This window comes from Corvus hawaiiensis, chromosome 14 (genome assembly GCF_020740725.1).
Source record: "Corvus hawaiiensis isolate bCorHaw1 chromosome 14, bCorHaw1.pri.cur, whole genome shotgun sequence".
In the NCBI taxonomy this organism is placed as follows: domain Eukaryota; kingdom Metazoa; phylum Chordata; class Aves; order Passeriformes; family Corvidae; genus Corvus; species Corvus hawaiiensis.
This window is the reverse complement of record NC_063226.1, coordinates 5,806,062-5,831,779: the sequence shown is the minus strand read 5'-3', so window position 1 is coordinate 5,831,779 and position 25,718 is coordinate 5,806,062. Positions and strand designations below refer to the sequence as shown.

At 55.4% G+C, this 25,718-nt stretch overlaps 1 protein-coding gene across 1 annotated transcript; it reads left to right on the top strand.

Annotated features, from left to right (window-relative positions):
• On the top strand, positions 1–19,869 carry NALF2 (NALCN channel auxiliary factor 2). Its single transcript, XM_048318923.1, has 3 exons — positions 1–777; positions 17,756–17,927; positions 18,422–19,869. Exons 1-3 carry the CDS (start codon positions 1–3, stop codon positions 18,820–18,822), a joined length of 1,350 nt encoding a protein of 449 aa, XP_048174880.1. The 3' UTR covers positions 18,823–19,869.
• Positions 19,870–25,718: the final 5,849 nt, after the last annotated feature.

The window sequence follows — 25,718 nt, the reverse complement described above, 5'->3', positions numbered from 1 at the left end:
ATGATCCGCGGCGCCTGGATGTCCCCCCGCGGGGGCGCCGCCGGCGGGGCCGTGTGCTGCGCGCCGCGCCGCAGCGACAAGCCGGTGGCCGACCCCGAGCGGGCGCAGAAATGGCGCCTGTCGCTCGCCTCGCTCCTCTTTTTCACCGTGCTCCTCTCCGACCATCTGTGGCTCTGCGCCGGGGCCAAGCTGCGGGCGCGGGAGCGGCCGCGGGGCCGCGGGCCGCGGGCGCTGCTGGCGGCCGAGCCGGCGGGCGGCGGCGGCGGCGGCGGCAGCTGCGAGGCCCTGCTGGGCAACCTGAGCCGCGGCCCCGGCGGGCCCTGCCCCGCCGCCCGCGGGGACCTGGACTCGGCGTGCGCCCGGCTGCTCGCCCCGCAGCGCCCGCGGGCCCCCGGCGCGCCCCTGCGCTCGCCCCCCGTCGCCGCCGCCGCCGCCGCCGCCGCGCCCTTCTTCGCCTCGCCCTCCTCCAAAAGGACCTTCCTGCAGGCTTACTTCAGGAACTTCAACCTCTCCTTTTGTGATACTTACACGATCTGGGACCTGCTGCGGGAGATGGCCGGCCCCGACGGCCTGGACTGCAGCCTGGACAACCTGATGGTGGACCTGGTGGTGGCGGCGGCCGGGGCGCTGGGCGGGGAGGCCTGTAGCAGCTGCGTCCAGGCGTACCAGCGGCTGGACCAACACGCTCAGGAAAAATACGAGGAGTTCGACCTCTTGCTGGAGAAGTACTTGCAATCGGAAGAGTACTCGGTCAGATCCTGCCTGACGGACTGCAAGGTACGAGGGGGCGTCTGGGGTGAGCTGGGCCACGGGGCTTGGTAGCGTGGGGGTACCGCGGTCTCCCTGCTCCCACGCCAACCCACAGGCTGAGGTCTCCCTCTGCTTCCCAAACCTCTCCTGGCAGTGGTGGTGGGACAAGTCTGGAGCCCTTGGGAAGGCTGGGACCAGGTGGTGGGACAGAGAAGGCACAGCAGGACTTGGCTGGAATGAGCGCTCCCACATCCCTTCACACCTGTGCACACAGAGGCAGCTCCCGACATCCCACTCCCAGCACTCTGTTCTCAACACTCTGCTCCCAACACCTCAATCTGAGCGCCCAGCTCATGGCATCCCACTCCCAGCACTCAATCCTGACACCGCAATCCTGACATGCCATCTCAATCCAAGCACTTCATTCCCAACATCCCAATCCCTACCAGCCTCACCCACACCCCTTTCCATGTGCACCCCTGTGCACACAGGGGCCGAGCTGGGACAGGTGTGGGGCCCCTCACCTCTGCCTCAGACCTGCTGCTGTTCCTCGGACAGCCCAGGGTTCTGCCTGGCTGTCATTAGACCAGCAGTGACCTGAGATGAACCATGGTGCCAGGGCCCCTTCCCTATACACAGCAGCCCTTTTCCAGCTCTTCCGCCCTTTCTGCCCAGGGAGCTGGTGCAGGCATGCTGGGATGTGCCTCCCAGCTTGGTGTCCCCCCCAGTCACTGGCTGTCCCCAGCTCCAGGGCACAGTCCATGTTCTGAAAGCCCATTGGTTGGTTGCCCCCCCCAGCATCAATGGGATTGAGCCTCAGCATGGAGCCATCTCCTCTCCCAAATGAGAGTTGTGGTCAGATCTCCATCAGAGCCCCCAGTATGGTTCTGCTGGATGCTCCGTTCTTACAAGCCTGTGGTGCCTCCAGCTTCCACCTGCTCCGAGCTGCCTGGCTCACCTGTGCACGCTCCCTCCAGACGTCACTTCTGGGAAGTGCAATGGTCTCCATAGCTAAACCTGCTTCTCTTTCTCGGAGCTGTGTCTTGAGGTGTGTGACAGCAGTGTCCCCACAGGGATGGTGGCAGAGCTTCCTCCCTGGTAGTATGACTGGGTTGACTGCTCCTTTTCTGGGACAGGAGTTTTGAGGGACACCTGGAGTTGCAGGGCAGCTCTTGGAGTGATGTTCTTGCCCTGGGAAAGTGCAGGAGCAGCAGCAAGAGCAGCTCTGGGACACTGAGGTGGTGTCTTACACCAAGGGCACATTGGTGAGATCCTGGCCACTACAAGGGTCGCTTTTGTGAGGAGCTGGATTTGAGCAGTAGCTTGTGCTGGCATTCTGGGCCCCGGCCAAGCCAGGTAATTACAATCTGCTTGCCCAAATTCCCCCTGTGGTTTCCAAGGGACGTAGTATTCAGCCTGCTCCGAGTAGTTTGGTCCCGCTGCTCCACTTCTGCAGGGAGTTCGGTGCTGTCCATTGTGCTGCTCCTGCTCCCAGGGGCCCAGCAGGATCAGGGTCTCCCTGTGCTGTGTCTGGTGGAGCACAGACATTCCAGCTTCAAGCTTAGCTTCCATCTCTGCTGGGAGACCCAGAGAGAAAAGTGAAAGAGGTGAGAAAATAATCGTTATGTTGGGACTCCACAGTATGTAGAAACAGAGCTGTGCTTCGATCAGTCTCCATTAAGTGTGCCTGGGTTTAACATCCTTGATGGGAGAGCAGGAAATGTGCTTGGGAGATGCAGAACTGGAGGCAGTGGCAGGACTTGTCCCTCTGATCTGGTTCCGTGTTGTGTCAGTGCATCCCTAGAGCATCTGTGAGCTCCAGCCTTGCATTCCACAGGCAGCACTTGGGAAGCAACAGGAGGCACGAGCAGCAGGGACAACCTGTGCACGCTCCTCTGGGCCACCTGTGGGGAAGTTCCCGTGGGAGTGCCCGAGTCTGCTGCTCCCACCAGAGCCCTCACAGCTCCCATCCTTTTGGTCACTCCTGAAAATCAGGCTGCTTAATTCAAGGCCATTCACTCCATATTTAGGTGCCTTACTCCAGCCTTTCACATCCATGAGACTCAGCTTTTTCCTCTCAGTGGCTGTTCCCCATCTGTGAATTGAGACTAGTGCCAGACCCCTCCAGCATTGTGGTGACGAGCGAGTTTTGGCCTGATTTCGAGTCCTCTGGACCTGAGCAGGGACTGCAGTTACTCATTGCCCTGGAAAAATGTGGCTGGCAGGATTTTTGAAGCAGTGTGAGTTTGTAATTCCTGTCCAGATGCTGGATAATACCTGTTTGTGAGGAATGGCAGAGCTACTGCTCGATGGTGATAACATCTCAGAGCAAATAACAGGAAAATAGGAGAAGAGTGGAGGAAAACAGACTGGAATGTGCAGCTTGGCCAGTGTAAGAGCTCCTGCAGAGCCCTCACAGCAGGATTCTGGCTGCAGGAGCTCTGGAGCTGGAGAAACAGGATTTAAAGGATAATTCTGGGACACGGGACCATGGGAGCAGGGCTGTGCATGGAGAATTAGTGCTGCTTCCCATTTGCATCCCTGCCATTCCGTAACAGCAGCTGGAAAATTGAAGATGGGGAAGCACAGCAGCTCCAGCTCACCTGCACACAGCTCCCCTCTGCAGAGCCACGGATCCCTCTGGAATTTAGTCCCTAAGAAGTGTGGCTCAATAGACAGCTCACAGGGAGCTCTGTGGCAGCCCAACCACTCCGGTGATTTTGGCTCTTTATTCCATCTGATTTCAAAAAACAGCAACACCAAATCCCAATCAGAGCTGCCAGTTCCTTCCTCAGCAGCAGGTTTGACCCCGAGCTAAAAATTTGGAAGTGTGTGAGTGTTGTGGATTGGATTCAGGAGACACATAATTCCTTGTTAATAAATCATCCTGAGAGCTGTGCTCATGTTTGGGGGGGAAAGGCAGGTGCTGCCAGGAGGGGAAGCAGCATTCTAAGCATCCCAAACCTGGATCTGTCTGTGCCTGGAGGCTGGGGAAGATTGGACCAAAGTCTCCCTGGAAGATAGGAATCCCATGAAATGGTGGGGTCCGTGTGTAATTCAGATGCTGAGATTACTCAGTGCTGTAATACTCTTCCTTTTTATTCTCTGCTTGGGGATCATTCCTGGGCAGATCCCACCTTCTGCATATGTTGTTATTCCCATCAGCTTCCAAATCATTCCCTGGAAATGTTTTACTTGTTACTCTTGCAGCTAACCCCAGAAATCCCCTGTGGCTGAGAGACAGTGAACCATGAAGATGCACTTCTGGGGTTTATTGTTTGCATTTCCCATTTGGTGGGATTTTGGGGGTCTGGCTCCCACAGGGACCCTCATGGACAGGGGCTCTGGCATCCTGTGGGACAGGAGGGAGAGAGGGAAGTGGGTCCACACGGTCTCAAACAAGGTCCATCTTCTCAAACACATTTCACCTCTTGCTGTGAGGATCTGCCTGCCAGCTGGTGTGTTACGGTGCTAGGTAGGGCTGATGTGGAGAAAAGGTGGAGAACGCCTGTGTTTTTCTGAGCATAAGAGGGAAAAGTCATTAACTGAGTTGGGAGCAGCTGCCAGCCACCTCCATCTCACCTGTTCCTGTGTGACTTGTACCCTTTGTCACTGCAAGGCACAATGAACTTGGTGCACTGAGCAGTTGTGGGGACACTTTGGAGCGTCCTCCAAAGGGGTTTGAGGGGGTCATGACCTGGGGACATGGATATTGGACTCGAACAGCCATCAGGAAATGTGGGACAGCAGCAGCACTCAAACTGTCAGCCCAGGCTTTGCAGGACTTAGTGCAGGAGGAAATCGCAGTCCCTCCAAAGCAATGCCCTGAGGGATGCTTAGGGCTGGTTTGTGCCTTTTTCCTATCTTTCCAAACAGGAAAAGAGCAGTGTTGCTCTGGCTCAGACGCCAGATGCGAGCTTTGCTTGTGCCAAGGCCGAGCTCTTCGTGCTGGCTCCCGCCCCAACAGCTCCCAGAAGTGCCCCCTCCCACCGGCCCCGGGGCAAATCAAGATCTATGGGACAAAGCCCGCAGAATTAAGGAGTCATTAGGCTTCGAGAAACAAAGCTGTGGAGTGAGAAGGGCTGACAGGCAGGAGGGGGCCTGACAGGCTGGACAGGACCTGTAGCATCTCAGATGTGATTAGATTATCAGGTTTTTCTGCACATGGGCCCGTGGCTGTGGGATCTGGTTCTGCACCTCTGGTTTTCCTGGTACCTCTGGCAGGGCAGGATTTCGCTCCCAAGGCTTTGCTGGTGTTTCTGTGCCGCAGGTGCGCGGTGATGTGGTGAGAAATGGAGGCTGTTCCTGCTCTGGCATCACCCCTGGCACAGCCCACGTGGAACAGGGAGAAAATCCCCAGTGCCCAGGTTCAGCACCCTCTGGGGTCCTGTTTTCTGGCTCTTGTTTAACTGGGAATAGCATCAGCAATCAGCATCCCTACAGAGCATCCCTCCCTGTGGAGCATCCTCTGGAAATCCAAGCCTACTGGGGCCAGGAGCTTTGGGAACACCATGTCTTGGGGTTATCCCAGTGCCAGGGATGCCTCTTGGGGGAACCAAAGCAGCATTTTACCTTCACAAAAGTAGCTCAAGTCGAGTTTATTTGGGCTTGGCTTATCCAAAATGCTGCTCAACCTGGTGCACTCCTGCTCTGAGCCTGGATGGCTCCTTGCACAGAGGGAAGGTCCCTTGAGAACCACAGCAAAAGTGGTTTCACCAAAACCTTGTGCTTTTTTGAGGGAGTTGCTTTAGCAATGAGCCTTCCAGAGAATCTGTGCATGGGTGACTGCAAAGCTGCACCCGGGACCTGGTCCCCTCTGAGCATTTGGTGCACCAGGAGCAGCAGCACCTGGGAGAGGAGGAGCTGCTCCCACACATCGTGTCAGCTCCAGAGCTTCTCCTCCAGAACCAGCCTGGCCAGTGAGGCGTTTCATGAGGTGAAGAAAGGTTCCAGCATGAATTCCAAAGTAATTCCAGCAGATCAGCACAGTCATTTGGCAGCTTGAGCAGGAGCACATGCACGAGCTTAGCCAAGTGTGCGGCTCCGTGTTCCCCACCCATTCCGTGGGAGCAAAGGGAATTTTTTGCAGCCCTGTGCAGAGATGTGATTCAGTTGTATAAAGAATTTGGGCCAAAGGACTGTGGTGGGTTTGGTGTGCAGGTGCTGTGGCTGCAGCCTCTGGCACAGCCCGGTTCCAGTGCCTTGTGCCTGCTACTTCCTCGATGCTTGAAAACTGAGATCAAGGCTTGGAAAAGAGGAGAAACGAAAACTGAACTGATGGAAGGAGTTTTCCCTGTGGAAAAAAAGGTGTAGAGGTGTCAGGAATGCACCAGTGGTACCTGGGTCTTTTGGGAGGGCCGCAAGCCAGGAGGGAATGGGGATGCTCAGATGGTGCTTGGACAGTCCTGAGTTTAACTTGGGGTTGAGACATCTCAAGCTGCCTGGGAGTGTGTGATGGGCTGGAGGCCGGACCCACACAGGTGCTGTGGAGTGAAGCAAAGGGTGCGAATGGGAGGGATTGATGGGGGATTTGGGTGGTGTTCAGCTGCCTCCTTTGCGCTGGTTGTCTGTCAGTCCTTGTTGTCTGCCTGTCCTCACCCGTGTCCGTCAGTGGTGCTGCAGGGAAAACCCACAAGTTCCCCAAGGCAGCAGCAGGTCTCCCTGGAGCAACAGGCAGATCAGCAAGTGGTGCAGGGACAGCGAGGGAGGGTGAGATCTGTCTCCATCAAACTGTCACCAGCAGAGCTCCAAGTGCCGCAGGCTCCGGCGCCGGTTCCTGCTCCGTGTGCTGCCAGCTGTGCCTGCTGCCGTCAGTGCCGGATGCAAGCCCAGGTTCTTCTCCATGTGTGCCCATCCCTGGGCACGGGGACTTCACCAGCAGGGTGGAAGGAGCTCCTCAGAGATGCCACCTCAGCAGCTGGAGATGGAAAGTATCTGGCTGCTCTGTGGGGCGCGGGAAGGCTCTGGGAGTCGGGAGCTCAGCAGCGCGTGCGGTGATATCGGCAAAATGTGGGCGCTGGGAAAACAGTACGACCCCCAGCCCCCTTGCTGTGCACATCCATTGTCACAGGCTGCCTGTGGTGGTCCAGATCAGGGTTGTCTTGCCACACTGCTATTCCTACCAGACAGTGATTCGTGCTCCCCGTGGACAAAGGGATGTGCCAGTGCCATGGTGACTTCCAGCCCCACGTGCATCCCAGGGAGAGGAGGCAGCACTCCCCCACACCAGCACCGGGAAGTGGGAGAGGATGCACAGTGTGTCTGCTTGAACCCAGCTGGACCTGCCCTCACAATGGGCTTCTCCTGGTCCCTGCCTGAGGGCAGGATTCTTTTCCATCCGGAAAGGAGCCGTTCGTGCCCAGCGGGGATCACACATGGCCTGGCCTGACCCCAGCACTTGGCAGTGCCAAGGATCACACACAGAGAGGGCTCAAAACATCCCATGGCCCCAGGCCTGTCCCTAGGGATGTCCCACAGGCTTTTTCTCTGCTGCGGGCTCCAGAGCTGCCCTCCAGGGTGGGAGGCAGGCAGGCAGCAGAGGCAGGATGTACTTGGCTGCCGGGGGCTATTCCTGCTGTCACCGGGATGCCATTAGGATGCGACTCATGCCTGGCTCCACGCAGGAGCTCGGCTCTGCTGTCCTTTGAAGGGCAATGACTCAGGGACAGCAGATCTGTGAATGAGACACAGAGGCTGCCTGGGCAAGAAGTAGCCATCTGTCCACGCTGCTCCAGCCCCATTCCCGCAGGCAGAGCCGGCAGCTGCCTGCCTGGGATGGCTCGGCTGCTTCAGTCTCACTCCTCTTCCCAGCTCCTGGCTTTTCCCTGGGGCCTCTCTCCCAGCCATGCTCCTGGGGTGTCACAGGAGGAGTCCCCCAGATGCTGCCAATGTGGCCACTTTGTTAAAAAAGCAGCATGAAATGGCCTCACCTGGCAAGGAGTTGGTTTTCCAGAGCCCTGCCTGCGCCAGCATCCCGGTGTTCCTGGTCCTGGCTGGAGAAGGAAAAGCCACCTGCCCTGCTCATCCTCTCAGGAGTAAAAGATACACGTGTTTGGCGTCTCGGCTGGAATCTTATCGCTGCACGGCAGCTCTGCAGCGCTGCTGGTGGGTGGAGGCTGCAGATGGACGGGAGAGCGAAGGTAGAGCTGGAGAGGTGGCCTGGAAGTGGCTGGGATGGGGGTTTTCCTGGTGAGGGGTGTGCCAGCTCCTGGGTTTGCCCAGACCGGGGAGCCTGGGCCACCCTGTGCCCGCAGGCACCCAAGCGTTCCCTACTGCTGGTGGTTAACAGAGGGAGAGGAGGCAAGTGGAACTTTCTTGGAATATTCTGAACAGGCGCAGTTTGGGAAGGACTGAACAGTGCTGGCAGAGCAGGAGCTGTGTTTCTGTCTTTAATGTAATGAGTTCAACCCTCTTCAGACCTGGGCATCTTTCTGACCTGCTCTTGGTGTTCAGTGTCTTCTTCCTCGGAGCTGGTTGTCTTCCATGTCATTTTCCATGGAGCTGGATGTGGAGAGGAGGAGTCCACAGGGGTCTCTGCCTGTGCGTGCAGGACCAGTGTTTCCCTGCCGTGCTGTGTTGTTTGTTTGTCGTCATTCCTTGCTCTCCCATTCAAATGAGACTGTCAGGAAGCACCAGGGGTTCTGAGATGCCAACCTGACTTGGAGCATGGTCCTGGGACGGCTCTCTTGCTCATGGGAATGCAGGGGAAGGACTTCCACTCCGCAGAGCATAACGAGGGAAAGGGACGGGGAGAGGGAGAGGGAGAGCCCCAGCCTGTCCTGGGCTTGCTCCAGGGGAGAGCAGCAGGAATGGGGCTTCCCTGCAGTAGCGCATCCCTTGGGATTGGCTGCCTGAGGAGTGATGCCAACTGGGAGCGCCTGCCTGCTGCTCACCACAGGGACTGAGAGTTATCCTGGGGCTTTCCTCCTCTGGAAGGGAGCGGGAGATCTCTGCAAGTGGTGTTGAGCCAGGGATAGAAAACCAGAGGTTGTGGCTTTCGGGTCTGACATGAGCCATGGCCTGTTGTGTGTCTCCAGCAGTAGGAGCTGCCAGGAGTGCTGATAAGCATCTCAAAATCATCTTTGCCTGCATTCAAGGGACCTGTGGGCACAAGCTGATGTGGCTGTAAGGCCCAGCGTGAGCATGGAAAACTGCACTTCCCTGTGACCATGGAAGGTGCCCAGGAGGCAGGATGCTCCTGTCTCCCCTCTGCTTGCGCCATGAGGGAGCTGGGATGGGCCAGATCCTGCTGCTCACCCCTCTCCGTGGGGTGCACAAGGATGACATGAGGGACCAGGTTCCTCCTGCTGCCTTACACCCTGTCCCATTCCCACTTGTGCCAAGTGGGACCTCATGGGATGCTGTGCAAGGGCCTCCTGGCAGAGTGCAGGATTGGGCCCTTCCATAGGCATTGGATGCAAGACAGCTCTGCTGTGACAAGCCCTTGCTGGGCTGGACACTCACACCATCCTGAGAACAGTTTTCCAACCTCACCACTTCCTTGGAAGGGGGATGAGCAAAGAAACTTCTCCCTCGCCCCCATCACTGGTGGGTAATTTATGGCTCGTGGCACTGAAGTGTCTCGCCTTTATTTTTTTATATCCTATCTAATGTAACAGGATGTTCTCATTAGCTGTATAAATGTTTAATCCACTTTTGAATCCTGCTAAGCCCCTGGCTGCAGCAGGATCTAATGGGAGTGAATTCCTCAAGCTATCCTAACGGATTGCAGGGACCTCACTTTCCCTCTGTCCCCAACTCCATCGTGTTCAGCTTCAGTTTTGCAGAGGTCTTTAATTACTTTTTTAACTAAGTGGGCTGGTAGGATGGGCTGCTAACTGACCCAGTGGTCACTGCAGCCTCACTGGGGGCTGGCAGGTGAGGGATTGTCCAGGCTGGAGCTGCTGGAGCGAGTCCTGAGGAGGCCACGGAGCTGCTCCGAGGGCTGGAGCCCCTCTGGAGCCAGGCTGGGAGAGCTGGGGGTGTTCACCTGCAGAAGAGAAGGCTCCAGGGAGACCTTAGAGCCCTTTCCAGTGCCTAAAAGGGATCCAGGAGAGCTGGAAGAGGGACTTTGGACAAGGGCCTGGAGGGACAGGACGTGGGGAATGGCTTCCCACTGCCAAAGGACAGGGTTAGATGGGATATTGGGAGGAAGTTCTTTCCTCAGAGTGTGGCAAGGCCCTGGAACTGCGGGCCTGATCTCCCTCCTTCCCCCCTGGGGCATGGCCATGTGGTGTCACAAGGACAGAGCCCTCCAGATGCCAAGGAGAGCTGCTCTCTCCCTGGCCACCAGCTGTTTGTCTCTGTCTCCCGGTGTCCACCCCTTTCCCACACAAACCTCCACACTCCATCTGGCCTTGCCTTCCTGACCAGCTGCTCTTCTCCTCTCTAAAGCCCAGCCAAGACCCCTTCTTGAAAGGGGAGCACAGAGTGGCAGCCTGGATTAACAGCAGCCTGGGAATGCTGGTCCCTCTGGCCTCGCCGTGCTCCCGGGCTGGGATCCTGGGACAGGGACTGTCTGTGCCTGGGGTCTGGCAGCAGTGCCCACGGGCAGCCCACCATGGCTGGGCCACCGTGTCCCAGGCACTGCCTGTAAAGGGGACACACCCAGGCTGTGAGGAGGGGGGACTGAACAGGAGACTGACATCAGGAATGCTGGGATGAGAGCTCACATCTGTGAGCAGAGCACTGTCACCCTGTGCTCAGCCCCCTTTGAGAGAGGATGCATCTACCCTGAAGTGGAGTCTGATAATGAAATGGAAATATTCCATGGGAATTGGGATGTTTTCTAGCAGTGATCTGGGATCAAGAGCCTCCTGCAGTGGGCTGGGGGCTGTAGGAGTGGTCGGGCAGGGCTGGGTGGCTGGACAGGCCAGATCCCAACCTGCACTGGGAAAAGTGGGAGCTGTGGTGGGAGGCAAAGGGCAGCAGACACTGCTGGGCAGGGACATGGACCTGTGACACGCATGGAGACAGGCAGTGGCTGTGGAAAGCAGGAGGGCCTGGCAGTGGTCACTGCCTTCCTGTTCATCCAGCTGTGCCATTAATTACTGTGATTAATCAACAGGCACAGGCACATGGCCATGTTGGGATGCCACGTGCTCTGCCCCTCAGCACAGGAGCTGCCAGAGGTGTCCAAAGCAAGTCCACAAGCTCTGCTCTTCCAGGGAATGCTTCCTGCTTTGGTACAGCCACGAGCACAGGCTCTTCCCTCCCGGGTTTGTTCCAAGGGGAATGTGGCATCTGCTGGGATGAGACCAGGCTTTTCCCTGGGCTCTGCACACGGCAGTCCTCGCTGCCATGAGCAGATGAGCAAAGCCAGGAGGTGACTGTGACTGTGGTGTCTGTCCCCTGAGAGCATTCCCAGGGCTGGGAGCTGGCACTGCCACCCCCTGGCCCATCACCTGTGGGTGCTGACGGTGTGCATGTGGTTGCAGAGACAGGTTGGGGTGCTGGTTCTCCCATCCTTTCCCACTCCAGTTCTTCCCAAGGCACGTGTAGAGCTGCCTAATATCGTGACATAGTGTGACAGCTGTTACCTGGGTGTTGAGTGTGTCAGGTGTGTGAGGGTCACACTTTAAAGCTGTTTTCTCTTCATTTTGAACAATGAGCACTTGGGGCGTTGTGTGTCTCAGACTGGGTTTGAGTGGCTTGGAGGGGGAAATTTGGGCCTTTTCCCTCTAAAATAAGGAGCATTCAGACAGTCTCTTTAATCCAGGATCTGGGAATTAAAGCTAAAATGCTTTATTTTTAAAATGAAAACTAAAAGTTTTAAGCTTTATCAGCTGCTTCATGAGGTGATTGAGTGGTGAGTAAGTAGCTCTGACAATTTTCTTCCCGGTAATTTGGGAGTGACTTCATCACTGAGGTCAAGGGATATGTTCTGATCCTGCAGGATGTGGGTGGGAAGCCACAGTTTGGGAGCACAGGGGATGTTCCACTGCCGAGAACCATCCCTGAGGATGAGCCTGGTCAGTGGATCCGGACCCCACTGCGTCCGGAACAGCACACAACAAGCGGGATGCAGGCGGGTGTCATGGATGGGATGGCTGGGGGGGAACTTCTGGGAAAACCAACCCTGGAGAGGGGCAGGCTGCAGGACGGTGGAGAGCCTGGAATGGGCACGTGCCAGCCAGCCCAGCAGCTCCATGTGGAGTTTCCAGTGGTGTTTGAGGAACACCCGCTCTGGTCAGGATTCCCACCAGTGCCATTCCCTGCAGCCGGCGTGCATCCATCCCTATTCCCATCCACGGCCCAGGCATTCCTGCTGGCAGCCCTGTCCCAGTGCCCACCGCAGCCGCCGCTCCGTGCCCTCTGGAGCTGGGTACAATGGGCAGAGGCTCCCCTGGTTGGGAAACGGAGGAGCTGCAGCTCCAGCGCTGTCATCACCAGGCAAAAGGCAACTTTATATTAAAAATGAAGGAAAAACAATGCAAACCCCATAATCCTGCCCAGCTGTTGGGAGTTTAGGGTTGGGTTGGTGTTTTTCTCCCCCCTGTCCTAACCCAGAGCATGTGAATGTGTCAAGGCAGGGATAACAACTCTAGAACTATCAAAGAAACCAAAAATTGGCTGTTCCAGAGATGATGTTGGAACAGCCCATAGCAAGGAGAATTTTTTAAAAAGCCTTAAGAAAGCTGGTTTAAAGCTCCACATTGTTACTGTCCCAGTTAATTGAATACAGTGGTAATTGGACATTGCACATGTGTTTGTGACTCCTCCTGGCTGGCCCTGGACCTCAGCATTCCCTTAATCCTCTGCCATCCAAGGGGGCTCTTCTCTCCCCCCGAGCCTGTCCTGCTTCCCGCGCTGCATCCTGATGTGCCAGAGCTTGGAGAGCTGCCCGAGCGGCTCATTAGCAGTGCTCATTTCCCTGTGTCCAAGATTAATGAGGCACAGCCACTCCAGATGCTCCTCTCAGGCCAGGATGGAATTGCGAGTCCCAGGAACTGCTCTGGGAGGGGAGTGGGCTGCTCCAGGCTGGGGGACAGGCAGGGATTTCTCCTCCCATCCCTGCTTGGAGCTGGGTGCACCCAGTGAGAAGAGGGAAAGGAGGAGAGTCATGATGGCAGAGTCCAGCTTCCAGACTGACCCTCACCTCTGGTCCAAGCACACTCCCAGTTCTCCTTCTGGGAGTTACTTTGTAGGGAAAAACTCCCTATTTCCCTTTCTGCCTTCATTATCCTCCCATTTCAGTCTGCATCTCCCCCTTCCAGAGAAGTGGATTTTGGGCTGGGGATGCTGTCCCAACCCCTGCCTCTAATTCAGGAGAAGGGTTTGTTACATTTGTGCCATTAGCAGGATTTTCCTTGGGGAAACTTCCCGAGCATTGATTCCTGTTCAGATGGGAAAACAACAGTTTATTGTGTTAATTACAGCTGGCGTTCTCAGTGGGCATCCAAACTATCCCAAGCCCTGCATCCTCTGCAGTGGTGGTGTGTCCCGACAATGCTGCTCCGTTCCTGCTCCTCGGTTCTCTCAAAATGTAGCTGAGATGGTTCCACAGGCGGTGCCAGTGTTTCCAACATCCTGCCAGCAACTGGCCTGGCCTTGAAGTAGCCAAATTTGTGCAGAAATCCTAAAGAAACAGAAAGACTTTGGAAAAGCTGTTTGGTGGGGAATGCTGTCCTGGTACTGACAGGAGACAGAGGGAGTAGTGCAGGCAGGGAAGAACTCCCATTTGGCACAGAATTCCCTGTGAAAGCGCTGTCCCTCTGGCTGCTGCTTCCAGATCCTGCTGGAAGTGTGAGCAGACAGGGAGCTTAATTCACTGTTGGAAATCCAATTCATTTGGGGTTTTTTTAATGTCTTTTATGATGAGGTATTTCATCCCACCTGCAAAATTACGGTAGGCTGTCCTCCTCCTTCCATATAAATTGGGTGTCTGAAGTTGGCTCTTTTCCTAGCCAGCCAAATTCCGTGTGCTTTCTTGGAGTCATACAGCCAGTCCTCTGAGCTAAAAATGCAGGAAGAGGGCACCAAACTGGAGCTATTTGGAGTTCAGGTCACTTATATTTACTTGGCCAGGCTGGAGATCTGCCAAAAGGCAGACCAGAATGGCAGGAACACTGATTGCAGCCCAACCCGCTTCCTGAAGAATCCAGAGAGGGCAAGGATGGAAACCAGGGAGCTTTCCTAGTTGATCTAAGCAGGGAATAAATATCTTCCTGTCCTAAATTCCCACGTGTCCTTTTTAACAGCAGAACAAAGGAGATTGTGTGGGATAAGCTTGGAGATACCAAACCTTGAGCATCCCAGGGAATTTGCTCCTTGCCTGTGACATGGATCTCTGTGGATGCTTGAGGGGAAGATGCTGGGATCTCCTGGAGATTCACCTGTGTCTCAGCCTGATCCCGGTTGAGTGGGAGAGCCCTGTTGGACCAGCAGATCTTGGATGTCTCTGGTTTTGAGTACACACAGGCAGTTTCCATCCTGCAGAGCTGCAGGAAATCCTGCTGCAGCACCTGGAGGATCTGCAGCAAGGGAATGGCAAGGACTGGCTGGGATCAGTGCTTCCCTCAGGGAAGACGGGTGCCCTGGAAAGGGAAGGAAAAGCAGAAGGCACCCAGGGAATCCTGGTTCAGGTTCTGGATGAGTGCTCCAACTCTGCCCTCCCCAGTGGTATCACCAGCTCCTTGCAGTCTCTCCTTCCATGTTTTCATTAAATTCATGGAATGTCCCATGTCTGTGATCCCAACCCTCTGCCTGATTCCCTGATGGGAATCAGCACGAACATTTTAGGGGGAAAACTTGTGGATCCATGCAGAGCCTGCTTGTGCCAGCTGTGTTTGCATGGGAGAATGGGATGAGCCTGAGCAGCTTCCTACAAAGCTCTGGGAAATCTCCTGTTCCGGCTGCCTTTTCCACCCAAATCTGGAGCTGAGACAGCTGAGGTGACACCCACAATCCTCTGCTGGAGCACCCAGTGTACCCTCCATGCTGAGCTGCACGTGAGCCCAGGTGGGAGCTGGGATGTGACTGGGATCTGGGAAGCAGCGTGGGAGAGGGTCGGAGCTGGGAAGAAGGCTGGCAGGAGATGGGAGCGAGTAAATCAGCCGAGCTTGCCTGAGTTGTGACTAAACGGGGAGCGTGAGACATCTGCAAATATTAGAGATGTGTAAACACGGAGCAGGGAGAGGGAATGGTGGAGGGAATGATTGAAGGGAGTGAACTTTTGGATGGAAAAATGTAGGTCAAGTATGAAGGAAAACTTGTAGGCAGCAAGATAAGTGCTGTGAAACAACCTCCTTGGGAAACACGAGGAAGTCCCACTGATGGAGATGTTTATCCTAAGGCAGATGAGGGCTGGAAAAGAGGCTGAGCTGGAGGGATGGATTCAGGGTGTCCATCCCAGATGGGGTTGGGCACACCAGTGATGCCCATCCAGCTCCTTGTGTGTCATAATTCCCCTTTAAACTACAGGCTGCTTGTGGTTTAGTTAATCCATCTGGCTTTTAATCCTGAAAACTGGAGGGAATTCATCCTGCCCAACTTTAGCCAGTTCAAATTCAAGCAAGTCTCCATACCAGCTGTCCAAAATCCTGAATGGTCACCAGGGGAAGGAGCAGCTGCTCCAGCCCCTCGCTGCCGGATGCTCCGAGGGTCGGGGTGTTCTCAGGACACCCTCTCCTTGTTGCTCTAAAGGCAGCCCAAATAATTAAGGTAATTAACAAGGCCCCCCTCTGTTTTGATCCAGATTACACTGGAGTGTGTCTGGAGCATGTGGAAACAACAGCGTTGTGTCCAGGCAAGGACTTGTCGAGTCCTCAGATTGGAATAAGGATGTGTCCTGTCTGGATAAATCCTGGGCAGTCAGTGGGTGCTTTGGAGCCCATTTTACACCCCCCTGGTGCTGTGTCCCATCAGTGTAAAGTGTCACTGTCCCCTTAGCTCTCTAACCCTCCTTTACATCCTGTTGAGGTTCCAGCAATGACAGGTCCTGCTTTCCCAATGGAGAAGAGCTTACGGGGCTTGCAGAGGGCCATGCGCCACCCACTGAGGGGTCCTGCTGTGTCCTCCTTGCTGTCCCTGTGTCCCCTTGCTCCTGACACTGTCCCCAAGGGAGCAGAGGCCATCAGGGAGGGCACGTGTTGCACTGGGGGTTGTGGCCCATCTGGAGCACGGCCTCTTCCTCCTCAGCTCTAGGGAATCAGCTCAGGCAGATCATGGAGTCGTGGAATGGTTTGGGTTGGAAGGGACCTTAAAACCCATCCCGTCCCACCCCTTGCCACAGGCAGGGACACCTTCCAGTATCCCAGGGTGCTCCAAGCCCCATCCAGCCTGGCCCCGGACACTTGCAGGGATGATGTGTTCAAGGATGCAGATCCAGGCCTCAAAACCCTCCTGCTTGTGTCCTCACACTCTGTTTGCAGAGTCATTCCCTCCTCTGGAGCTGTTCCACTGTGTCTCAGTAATTAACATCCAACAGGACAGGGAGAACAAGCACCTGCATTCCCACCTCCCAGGGGAAAGGCCTGGCCACAGTACTGGGGACTGCTCCAAAATGTTCACTCCAAAAATTGTGTTCTGGTGCCCATTAAACTTTTTGGGATGGAAGTTTCACCAAAGCTAACACACTGCTGTGAAAATTCTGGGTTTCATGATTTGGCATTTTCCAGGGAAAAAAAAAAAGCCAAACTAAAATAACTTGCCAAGAATTTCCCAACCAGCTGTAATCCTGAGACACCACCGTGTGCCAAACAAATGATGATAAGGATCTCTGGAAAACACGGGGGAACAAAGAAGTGATGGGTTTAAAGCCTCCAGAAAATGAAAATGCAGCTGGAAGGAGGAGCATGGGGTTTCTCCAAGCATGCCGAGGAGGGAAACTCATTCCCTTTGAATCACAGGGAGCCCTTTCTAGCTGTTTTCAAAGGAGGCTGGATGTGGTCGTGGAATGACCGTGGTGCTGTCACTTGTGCCCACAGGAGTTCATGGATGAGCTGGAAGTGCCATGGGTTTTTTGCAGCCTGATGGATGATGCACTCCAGGAGAAATGGAGTTCTCCCTCCCTCTCTGCTACAGCCAGTGGAGACAAACAACTTCCCCCATGCCTCATGCTGGGGAGATGAGGGAAATTTGGGAATATGGTTGTAACTGAGGCCGTCTGGGCTATGCCCTGCTGTCTGCAATGGGCACTAGCACACGGAGGCTGGAAGGGAAGAGGGAAACCCAGTTCTGGACAGGCTGGAGAGGCAGGGAATGTGGCACAGCCTTGCAGTCACAGCTGAAGCCCCAGGGTGCTCTTCCTTCTGGAAATGTTGCCAAGCACAGCTGGAAGCATCAGGAAGGTGAAAAGAGCACATGGAGGCACCTGTACCACTGTTTGGTACATCCCAGTGCCAGAACATCCATGGGAAATGAAAAAGTTTTCCCTTTGAGCCAAAAGAAATGGCACAGCAGAAGTTCCAGATGTTAGGGAATCGGGAATCTCTCCCAGGACCAGGTGGGGAAGGTGAGGAAAGTGTTACTTGGTGGCAAAGAGGGACAAGCCTGACGTGCAGCTGCTACGTGTGCTGCATCCCATCTGCTTCTGTCCAGCAGCTTTTCCAGCAGGAAATTTCCAGTAAGGACCATCTGTTTTGCTGTCCCATGTCCCACATCCAGAGCTGGTGGGGACCAAGGCACTTCAGAGGAGACATGAGTCCTTCCCCTGCCCTGGGGAGCACTGGGGTGTTTTGGGGATGAGGACATCCCCAGAGCATTTGAATTTTTGTGTGACGGACTGAGCTCTTGGGTCGCTGATGTTGGCAGGATCTGTCACAGTGCCTCTCTGTAGGGGACATGATTCCATGTGGTTATTTAGCTTTATTTTTGTTGTGGGCTTATCTGGATAGACGTGTTCCACCATTGTGACACTCCAGTGGCTTGTTTGAATCCATCGCTGTTCAACAAGTGACCCCGACACACATTTCCCACGAGAGCTGGGAGCTCTCCCTTCCCCTTTTACACTCCAGCTATCCCAGTACTTGGGAAGTGACGTGTCCCTCTCCATGATTTCCCCCAGGCTGTCTACAAGGCATGGTTGTGCTCCGAGTACTTCAACGTGACCCAGCAGCAGTGCCGGCAGCGGATCCCATGCAAGCAATACTGCCTGGAGGTGCAGACCAGGTGCCCCTTCGTGTTACCGGACAATGACGAGCTGATCTATGGAGGTTTGCCTGGCTTCATCTGTACGGGTAAGGAGGGCTGGGCTCACACTGGGCACAGGGGGGTGATGGTGAGCCCTGGGGAATTTCCAAGCCACTTCCTGCGTTTGGAAGGCTTGTGGGGCAGAGTGGGAGGAGGGGCAGTGTGGAAGCATTGCCTGATGCCAAAACGTGGCCGTCCCAAGGGTGCAGGATGAGGGGTTAATGGGGCCACAGCAACATCTCAGCACAGGAGGTGAAAGTCCTACCTCTGAAAGCTAAAGCGTGGAAGGAGCTGCAGGTGATGGATTAAAGCAGGGTGGGGATATTGAAGCTCTCTGAGCAGGATTTGGGGAGCCCTGAGCTCACCTTGCTGGTGTGTGCAGGCTCACAGACATGCTGGGGGCCAGTCCCAGGGGGTGTCTGCGTGTCCTGCTTCTCAGATGTGCCCATCCCACAGCTGGCACGCACCAGGGCTCGCTCCCTCCGCAGCCTCATCCTCAGTGTCGCGCTGACCCCTCCTCCTGCTTCCTTCCTTCCCGCAGGGCTGCTGGAGAACCAGCTGCCCGACGAGGAGGCCAAGTGTTGCGAGGTGCAATGGGACTCCTGCGAGCACCCCCCAGACAGCAACGAGGACACATCCCCCAAATCCACGGCGTCAGAGTCGCTCCATTTCCACCGCCACGACCCCCACCTCCATCACCAGCGGCAGAACCACTACCACCTCTACCACCACCACCACCACCAGTACCACCAGCCCCGCTCCCCGTCCTTGCTGCCGGTCTCCGCGGGGTCTCGCCTCGGCAGCAGCAGGATCAGACTGTGCGTGCTGGTCCTGATGCTCCTCCACACCATGGTGTCCTTCTCGAGCGTGCACGGCGGCGCCGGGGGGCTCGGCCTGGAGGCCCCGCCCGCCCTGGAGGAGAGCGTGGCACGGGACGAGTGACGCGGAGGGCAGAGCCGACCTCCAAGGAGAACGCCAGATCTTTTTCCATAAGGGGGGCACATGCTATTCCTCCAATGGGAGGCACGGGATTGGGGGTGGCGCACACGCACCCCCGCACATCCCCCAAGAGCTGCTCGCGCGGGGCATCCCCGTGGTGAAGAGTCTCAAACGCGCACAGGGCTGCGGGACCCGGCGCCAGAAGGGTTCGGGCAGGGGCAGCATTCCCGGCCCCGCAGGCGCCGGGCGGGCAGGAATGGCACGGGGGTGGGGGGACCGAGGGGAGGGGTCCCTTGGAATCGAGGGGTGTCCCCATGGGACTGCCGAGTGTCCCCCGGCCGCTGCCGCGAGTGCCTTGGGCGCCCGCGCCTCCCCTGCCCGTGCCGTGCCGAGGTTTGACAGTCGGCCCAGCCCTCGTTCCTTTTCTCCTGGGTCTGTGAATCCCGAGGGAGCAGGCGGAGGGGCAGCACCTCCCGGCACAGCCTGGCCCACTCCTGTCCCCGGGAAAAGCCACCAGCTCGGGGCAGAACCACCCTGGTGGGGCACAGTGTCCTCAGCACGGCACTGCCTCGCTGATGGCGCTTGGGGACAGGAGTGGGACGCTGTGACACTGCACTGTGGTACCGCTCGGGGTTGGTCTCACCGCATCCCAGCTGCTCCTCCAGCCTGGCCTTTCCCGCTCCTTTATGCGAGGAGGTGGAGAGGGAGGAGGAATGGAGCAGGAGGGATGTTCCCAGCATTCCCACGTCCCACTTTGCCAAGTGTCCTGATGATTTGGTGTAACCTTTTCTGTTGTCCTTCCTGGCTGGTGGGACTTGTCTCGGTGAGGAGCTGGGGAGATGTGACTCCAGCGGCACACAGGCTGTGAGGGAGAGGGATCCCACGTGGCAACAGTTGGATGCAGGAAATCCCAGAGGCATCCTTCCATGCTTCCCAGCTACAAATCATTGACTGGATGGCAGGAGGACTGGGCAAACGGGCTGGAGAAATCTGGCTTGGAGGGAGAGTCTCCCACACAAAGAGGCACTAATAAAGCCCAGCTAGGGAGGAGCATTTTTGTGAATAGTTTCAATCCATGGATGCTCCCAGATCCGGAAATTTCTGGGAGCCCAGCTGGACTTGGCCGGGCAAGGTGCTGGCTGGTGCAGCCTCATTCGGCTCACTTGGGGTGGTTTTTAACCTGAGCTCAGCATATCCAGGGATTCAGCCCCAAACAAACATCAGATCCCTAGGATCTGATCCCCAGGTCATTTCCTAGGAAACTCCCAATTCTCCACCCCCCCCTCCAGAACTGTTTCCCAGCATGGACACTGCGAGGTGGTGCCTCCGGGCCAGGCACCAGGGGCTGGAATTTGTCCTGGGTGTGGGCAGGGAAGGAAGAGGGGGTGTTTAGCACGAGGTCAGGAGTTGGGTGTGAACCCACCCCCTGCTCCCAGAGGGGCTGGGATGGTCCCTCTGTTTCCAGGCTGGCTCTTGACAGGAACCTACAGCAGAGCCCTGTGTGGGTCACTGCAGGAGACAGGGATGGAGCAGGAGGAATGTCCTGCTGCATCCCAAATTGATCCCAGATCCCTGTGAGGGTCCAAGAAGTCCCAGAGTTGATGACCTCTAGGAGTTTTATGGTTTCTAGTCTGTTGAGGTGAAGCAAAACCAAGCAGAGCCCTGTGAGCAGAGCCCCATGAGCAAAGCTACTTCCTGCCTGGCTGGAAGAAGGAAGTACCGGGCATCTCGTGGGAAGCACAGGTTTCCTGACGTTTCCAGCCCATTTCCAGACCAAAGAGGCTCTGAGAAGCAGCTGAATGTTTGATTCCTGCTTTGACTTGAATCTCAGAGCTTTGGGGTGATGTTTACACACCACCAGTTGCCTGTTCCCAAAGTCCTGCAGAGACAAGGCCTGTGATCCCATTGTCCCGTGTTTTTGGGGTGGGAGAGGTGGTGCTCATGGAAGATGGAGAGTGTTTCCCAAGCAGATTCCCTTGCTGAACACCCAAAAAAGTAGGATGTCCCTCATTTGACTATTCTTCATGACATCCACATAATTTCAGCCTAGTTTACACCAATCAGAGCAGTTGGACATGGAGCAGTTCTGCAAACCGGGATCCAGTTCCTTGGTTTTCTGTGAGCAGTGGGTTGTGGAGCTGCTCTGACAAGGAGCAAAAGCTCCCAGGCAGGCCAGGGGAGGGAGCACAGCCTCCAGACAGCTGGATCCCAAAGGAAATTAGATTTCTCCTGTACTGCCAAGAGTTAAGCTAATTCCAGGCGCCTCTCTCGGAGATAGGCTGTGTCCAATCTTGGAGCGACTCATCGGGAGAGAGAAGAATAGCCCAGTGTGGTGCGTCAGCAAGTGGCCCTGAGTCACTGGCCCTGTTCATTGTGTCGTGTGACACTGAGCAGCGCTGGTGGGCACGGCGTGGCCCGGCCTCAGTCCCTGCACCACGTCCAGATCCAGATCCGGAACCATCCTGTGGGATGTGTGTCCTTCTCCCTGCCCCAAGGCCCTTGTGTCTGCTGGTGATGGAGCGTCAGGCCAGGCTTGGGGGTGGTGATGGGTGATGCGGGATTCCCAGAGGAGCTGTGGAAGTGTCCAAGGCCGGGTTGGACAGGGCTTGGAGCAGCCTGGGACAGTGGGAGGTGTCCCTGCCCATGGCAGAGGGTGGAACAGAATGGGCTTTAAGATCCCTTCAACCCAAACCATTCCATGATTCCATGATTTCCACAGAGTTGCAGGAGTGAGGTCCAACAGCCCAAGACATCTTCAGGGGGTGCTGGCAGGGATTTGCTGGGAGAACCTGGGAGCTGTGAGCAATGGTTTCACCTTCCCTAACACCAGCTGGAGGCTTCCCTCGGGAGGCCAGGAGCGTGTGCTGCATCCCAGTGGATCGGGAAGTGGAGTCAGTTCAGAACTGGGGTGGTTGCAGTGGCTACTGGGGAGGTTTGAGCTCCATTCACCAGGAGCGAGGAAGCCCCCAGGGCAGGAGATCCATGCATTTTCCAGGCCGTGGCGCCTGGGGGGTGTTCCCAGGAGGACGAGATGCCAGAGGGAGCACACAGGATGCGGATCCGCTCTGGGAGCACAGGATAGGATTTACCTGCTGCAAGTGGGAGGAAAGTGCTGAGTCTTCCCAGAGCGAGGCTTTAGAAGATCTTTTCTTTAGCGAGTCTGGGCTGCTGTCAATAAGTTCTGTGGTTTTAGGGCACCATATGCTGCATTCAACACTTTGCCAATCTCCTTAAACAGATCCAGACAAGGCTGTTCCCAGAGCGGGAGCAGCTGGAAGCGATGTATGGAGCAGTCCATCATCAGGAGCCCGTCGGATAAAATTCCTGCCTTTGGTCTGACATTACAACCTCCTAATCCTCCATCCCCGAGCACTCTGGCTTTGCTCTCCAAGAGAACAGCCCGGGAAGCAGACGGTGACATTGTCTCACTTAACACCACTGGCATTATTTTTATTACAACACAGAGGGAATATGCCTGGAAAAGGAGGGAATGTGCCTGGATAAGAAGGGAAGGGACTTCCTTGCCCTGTGCATCCAGGGATGCTTCACCCTAAGCTCTGTGTCCACCAGAGCAGGGGCCCTTTGGAATCCCAAATGCTTTCCACATTCCCAAAGCCACCTTGGAAACCAGCTCTAAATGATTTATCCTACCAGGAACTTACACGCAAGGGGCTTTGTCCTTCTCGTCCAATGATCTCTCTTCTCCCTAAAGAAGGTGCCCCGTGTTGGGATTAATATGTAAAACTCAGCTTTTCCTTCAGTGGACAAACTTCTCTTTGCTCAGAGAAACTTCCCAGTGGGAAGCAGTGATTCCTCCCTGGTGGGGGGGTTTCTCATCCCCAGAGAGGTGAGGGATGATGTTGTCTCCACAAGCTCCAGGTGTGGGGAGAGAGAAGGAGCAAAGGGAGCTGGGTCCAGCGTTATTCCCGGGTTTTGCACTTTCATGTAGCTGCCAGTTGTACAAATTAATTAAAAATAACTGAAGAAAAATCCCAAAGAAAGGCCCCGCTTCCTCTGGGGAACATTAATCATTAGTTGAGTCTTTTTCTTATGAAAATACAGATCCATGGTAGCCCCAGGCAGAAGATTCCCAGGGAGAGCCCTCACCATTCGTGCTCGGAGTTAGGGAAATCGCTTTGAAAGCATCGACAACTAAAGCAGAACATGTTGAGTAACTTGGCAACACTGAGAAAACATCTGGAACTGGTTTTTCTTCAACACATTTTGCTTTGCTTCAAGAGGAGATGTCAGGGCAGTTCATTCACTGCCACTCAGGGCCGCAGGCGGGGCTGGAAGATGCTCGGCTGCCGCCTGGAGGAAGGGAATAAAGGGAAAATCCCAGATATCTGCTGCTTCTGGGCAGGATCTTTTGGGGCCAGGCCCTGGAGCGTCCCCATGCTGAGCTCTGCAGGTGCCTCCTGGTCTCTGGTGGCACCGAGCATGGAGGTTTGGGATGGGTTGTTGAGGTTGCCTGGAAACCCTGTGGCTGCCCCATCCCTGGGAATGTCCAAGGCTAGGTTGGATGGGGCTTGGAGCAACCTGGGATAGTGGAGTGTCCCTGCCTATGGAAGGGGGTGGCACTGGATGATCTTGAAGGTCTCTTCCAACCCAAACCATCCTGGGATTCCATGATTTCCACAGAGCCAAAGGGAGTGAGGTCCCATAGCCCAGGTTACCCTCATCTTGTGATTCATCCTAATCCCATTCCTGCTGCTGCCAGGGAAAGGAATACCTTTAGGGATTGGTGGAGACAAAGTCAGGACAGAAACATTCCTGGATTCTGCCAAAAAGCAATGGGGCAGTGTACTAGTTTGAAAGCAAACCAGCAGGAGATTCCAAGTCAGAACTATGATTTAATAGGAAAATTAAAATAAAGGCAGTAGTACAGAAACACTGACAGAGTACAACCTGACACCCTGTAGGGCAGGGTGCTGGTAGCAGCCCGATTAAATGGTGGCTGCAGTCCTGTTGGAGTGATGGATGTGGTTCTGTCACAGCGCTGATCCTGTAGAAAGACCTGGTCCTTCTCTGGAGGTCCAGTGGTGGTTATGGAGCTCTTGTCCTCTGGGAATGCAGCGGTAGTGCTGCTGTGGTGTTCCAAGCCTCAGATTATATCCAGGTAGGAATGTTCGGTTCCTCCCCCTGGACGGAGCGTCCATCCCACGATGGGCTGATGTAATTCTTTGAGCCATCCCGTGAGAGCCCGATAGCCCATGAGCAGAGGTAGCCCCCCACGGAGTGGCTGCTGCTTCCCCAGAGGGCGTAACCAGGGCTGACTCACCGAGAAGATAAAGAACATTGCCCCACCTGTCTTTTGGTTACCTCTTACAACCCAAGACAGGTGGGGAGATCTGTGTGTCAGCTTTTTGTGCTTCCTTGGGGCCTCCCCTCCCTGGGGGGTTAAACCTCTCTTAAATTATGCTGGAAAAGTTGGGGAGGGCCATGTTTGGTGTTCAGGTTGGATGTTGAGGATCTCCTTCAGCCCAAAAGTCAGCTCGTGGCATCCCAGCTGGAGGTGCCACCATCACACAACCCCAAAATCATCTTTTCTCCTACAGAAGGAGCTTGCTCGGAGCTCCTGGATCACCGCAGCCCTGGAGCGGCACAGCTCCCACCATGAGTCCATTTTATTCTGGGAATGGAAGGATTTTAGCAGCTCTTTTTGGGTGTCCTTGGTCCAGGTGGCTCTTTGGGTGACCTCCCAGACCTGCATGTTGCTGTGAGGAAGGAGGAAGGGAGCAGAGGGAATGCTCTGGTGGAGGATGGACCGTTTTTAATTGAGGATCATTAAAAACTAAGGAATAATTAATTTTAGAAGTTGTTGGGGTTTTATCAAAGCTCTCAGCCTCCCTCAATGGCCTGGGCAGGAGATGGGTGAGTTCCTGAGCCCAGTCCCTCCACCCTTTCCTGCTCCATGTCTCCAAGACTTGTGTTCCAGGCAAGGCGAGGAGCAGTCTCCAGCCTTTTTAGCCTTTCGGGATGATCCTTTTTCAGCCCAGAAAGCCGACAACTCCGCTTGTTGTAAACTGAAACTCAACAAAAAAACCCCAAGAATTAGGTTTGGCTTATGAAATTTGGGGTTGGTTTTACCATTTTTAAACGTATTTGGGAACTGGACATGCCTGAGTTGCAAAACAAAAAGACAAAAAGAGCCAGACAGTGATTTTTTTAAATTTTGAAACTTGTCAAAACAAGCCAGATTGATCATTATGACCAATTTTTTTCCTTTTTTTATTTTTTCAAATTGAGAAATGTATCCAGAACAGCCCTTTCCCACAAAACCTTTCATTTTCCAGAAAAAAAACCGAAGGAAAAAAAAAAAAAATCAATCACACTTTTTCTGCTCGCACAGTTGGAACGGGCGGCAGCGGATTGGGAGAGAATAGCAATTTGTAAGGAATTCCAACCAGCTCTGCTTAAAATAGCATCCAGCCAGTTTCTCCAGGGCAGGAGGCTGGGTGGCTCCGTGGAGGCTGGAGCAAAGCCTGGCTGAGCAGGCCGGGATAACACCTTGGGAATGCAGGGACACCTTCCCCGTGGGAACCCGAGATGCTGCTGCCTGGGAGGAATTCCTGGGGATCCCCAGCCATCCCTCTGATGGAGGTTTGGTTTGGTTTTCTTTTCCAACCCCACCTGAATCCAGCTCCTCCAAGCCTCCTGTTTGGACACAGCCTCAGGACGCCTTCAAAAGGGAGACACTCCTGTCCGAGCGCGGGGGTGGGAATTGGGAACAAATTCCACATGCTGGTCCTTGAGGGAGCCAGTGCCACGTTCAGGAGGGGTGTGGGAAGGGAGAGCAGGAGGAGACCCCAGCCCCCCATGCCCTTCTCCCTCTGGAGCATGTCCGAGCTGGGGCTCCCTGCCCTGGGCTGGGTGTCCCAGAGCCTCAGGGGGATCTG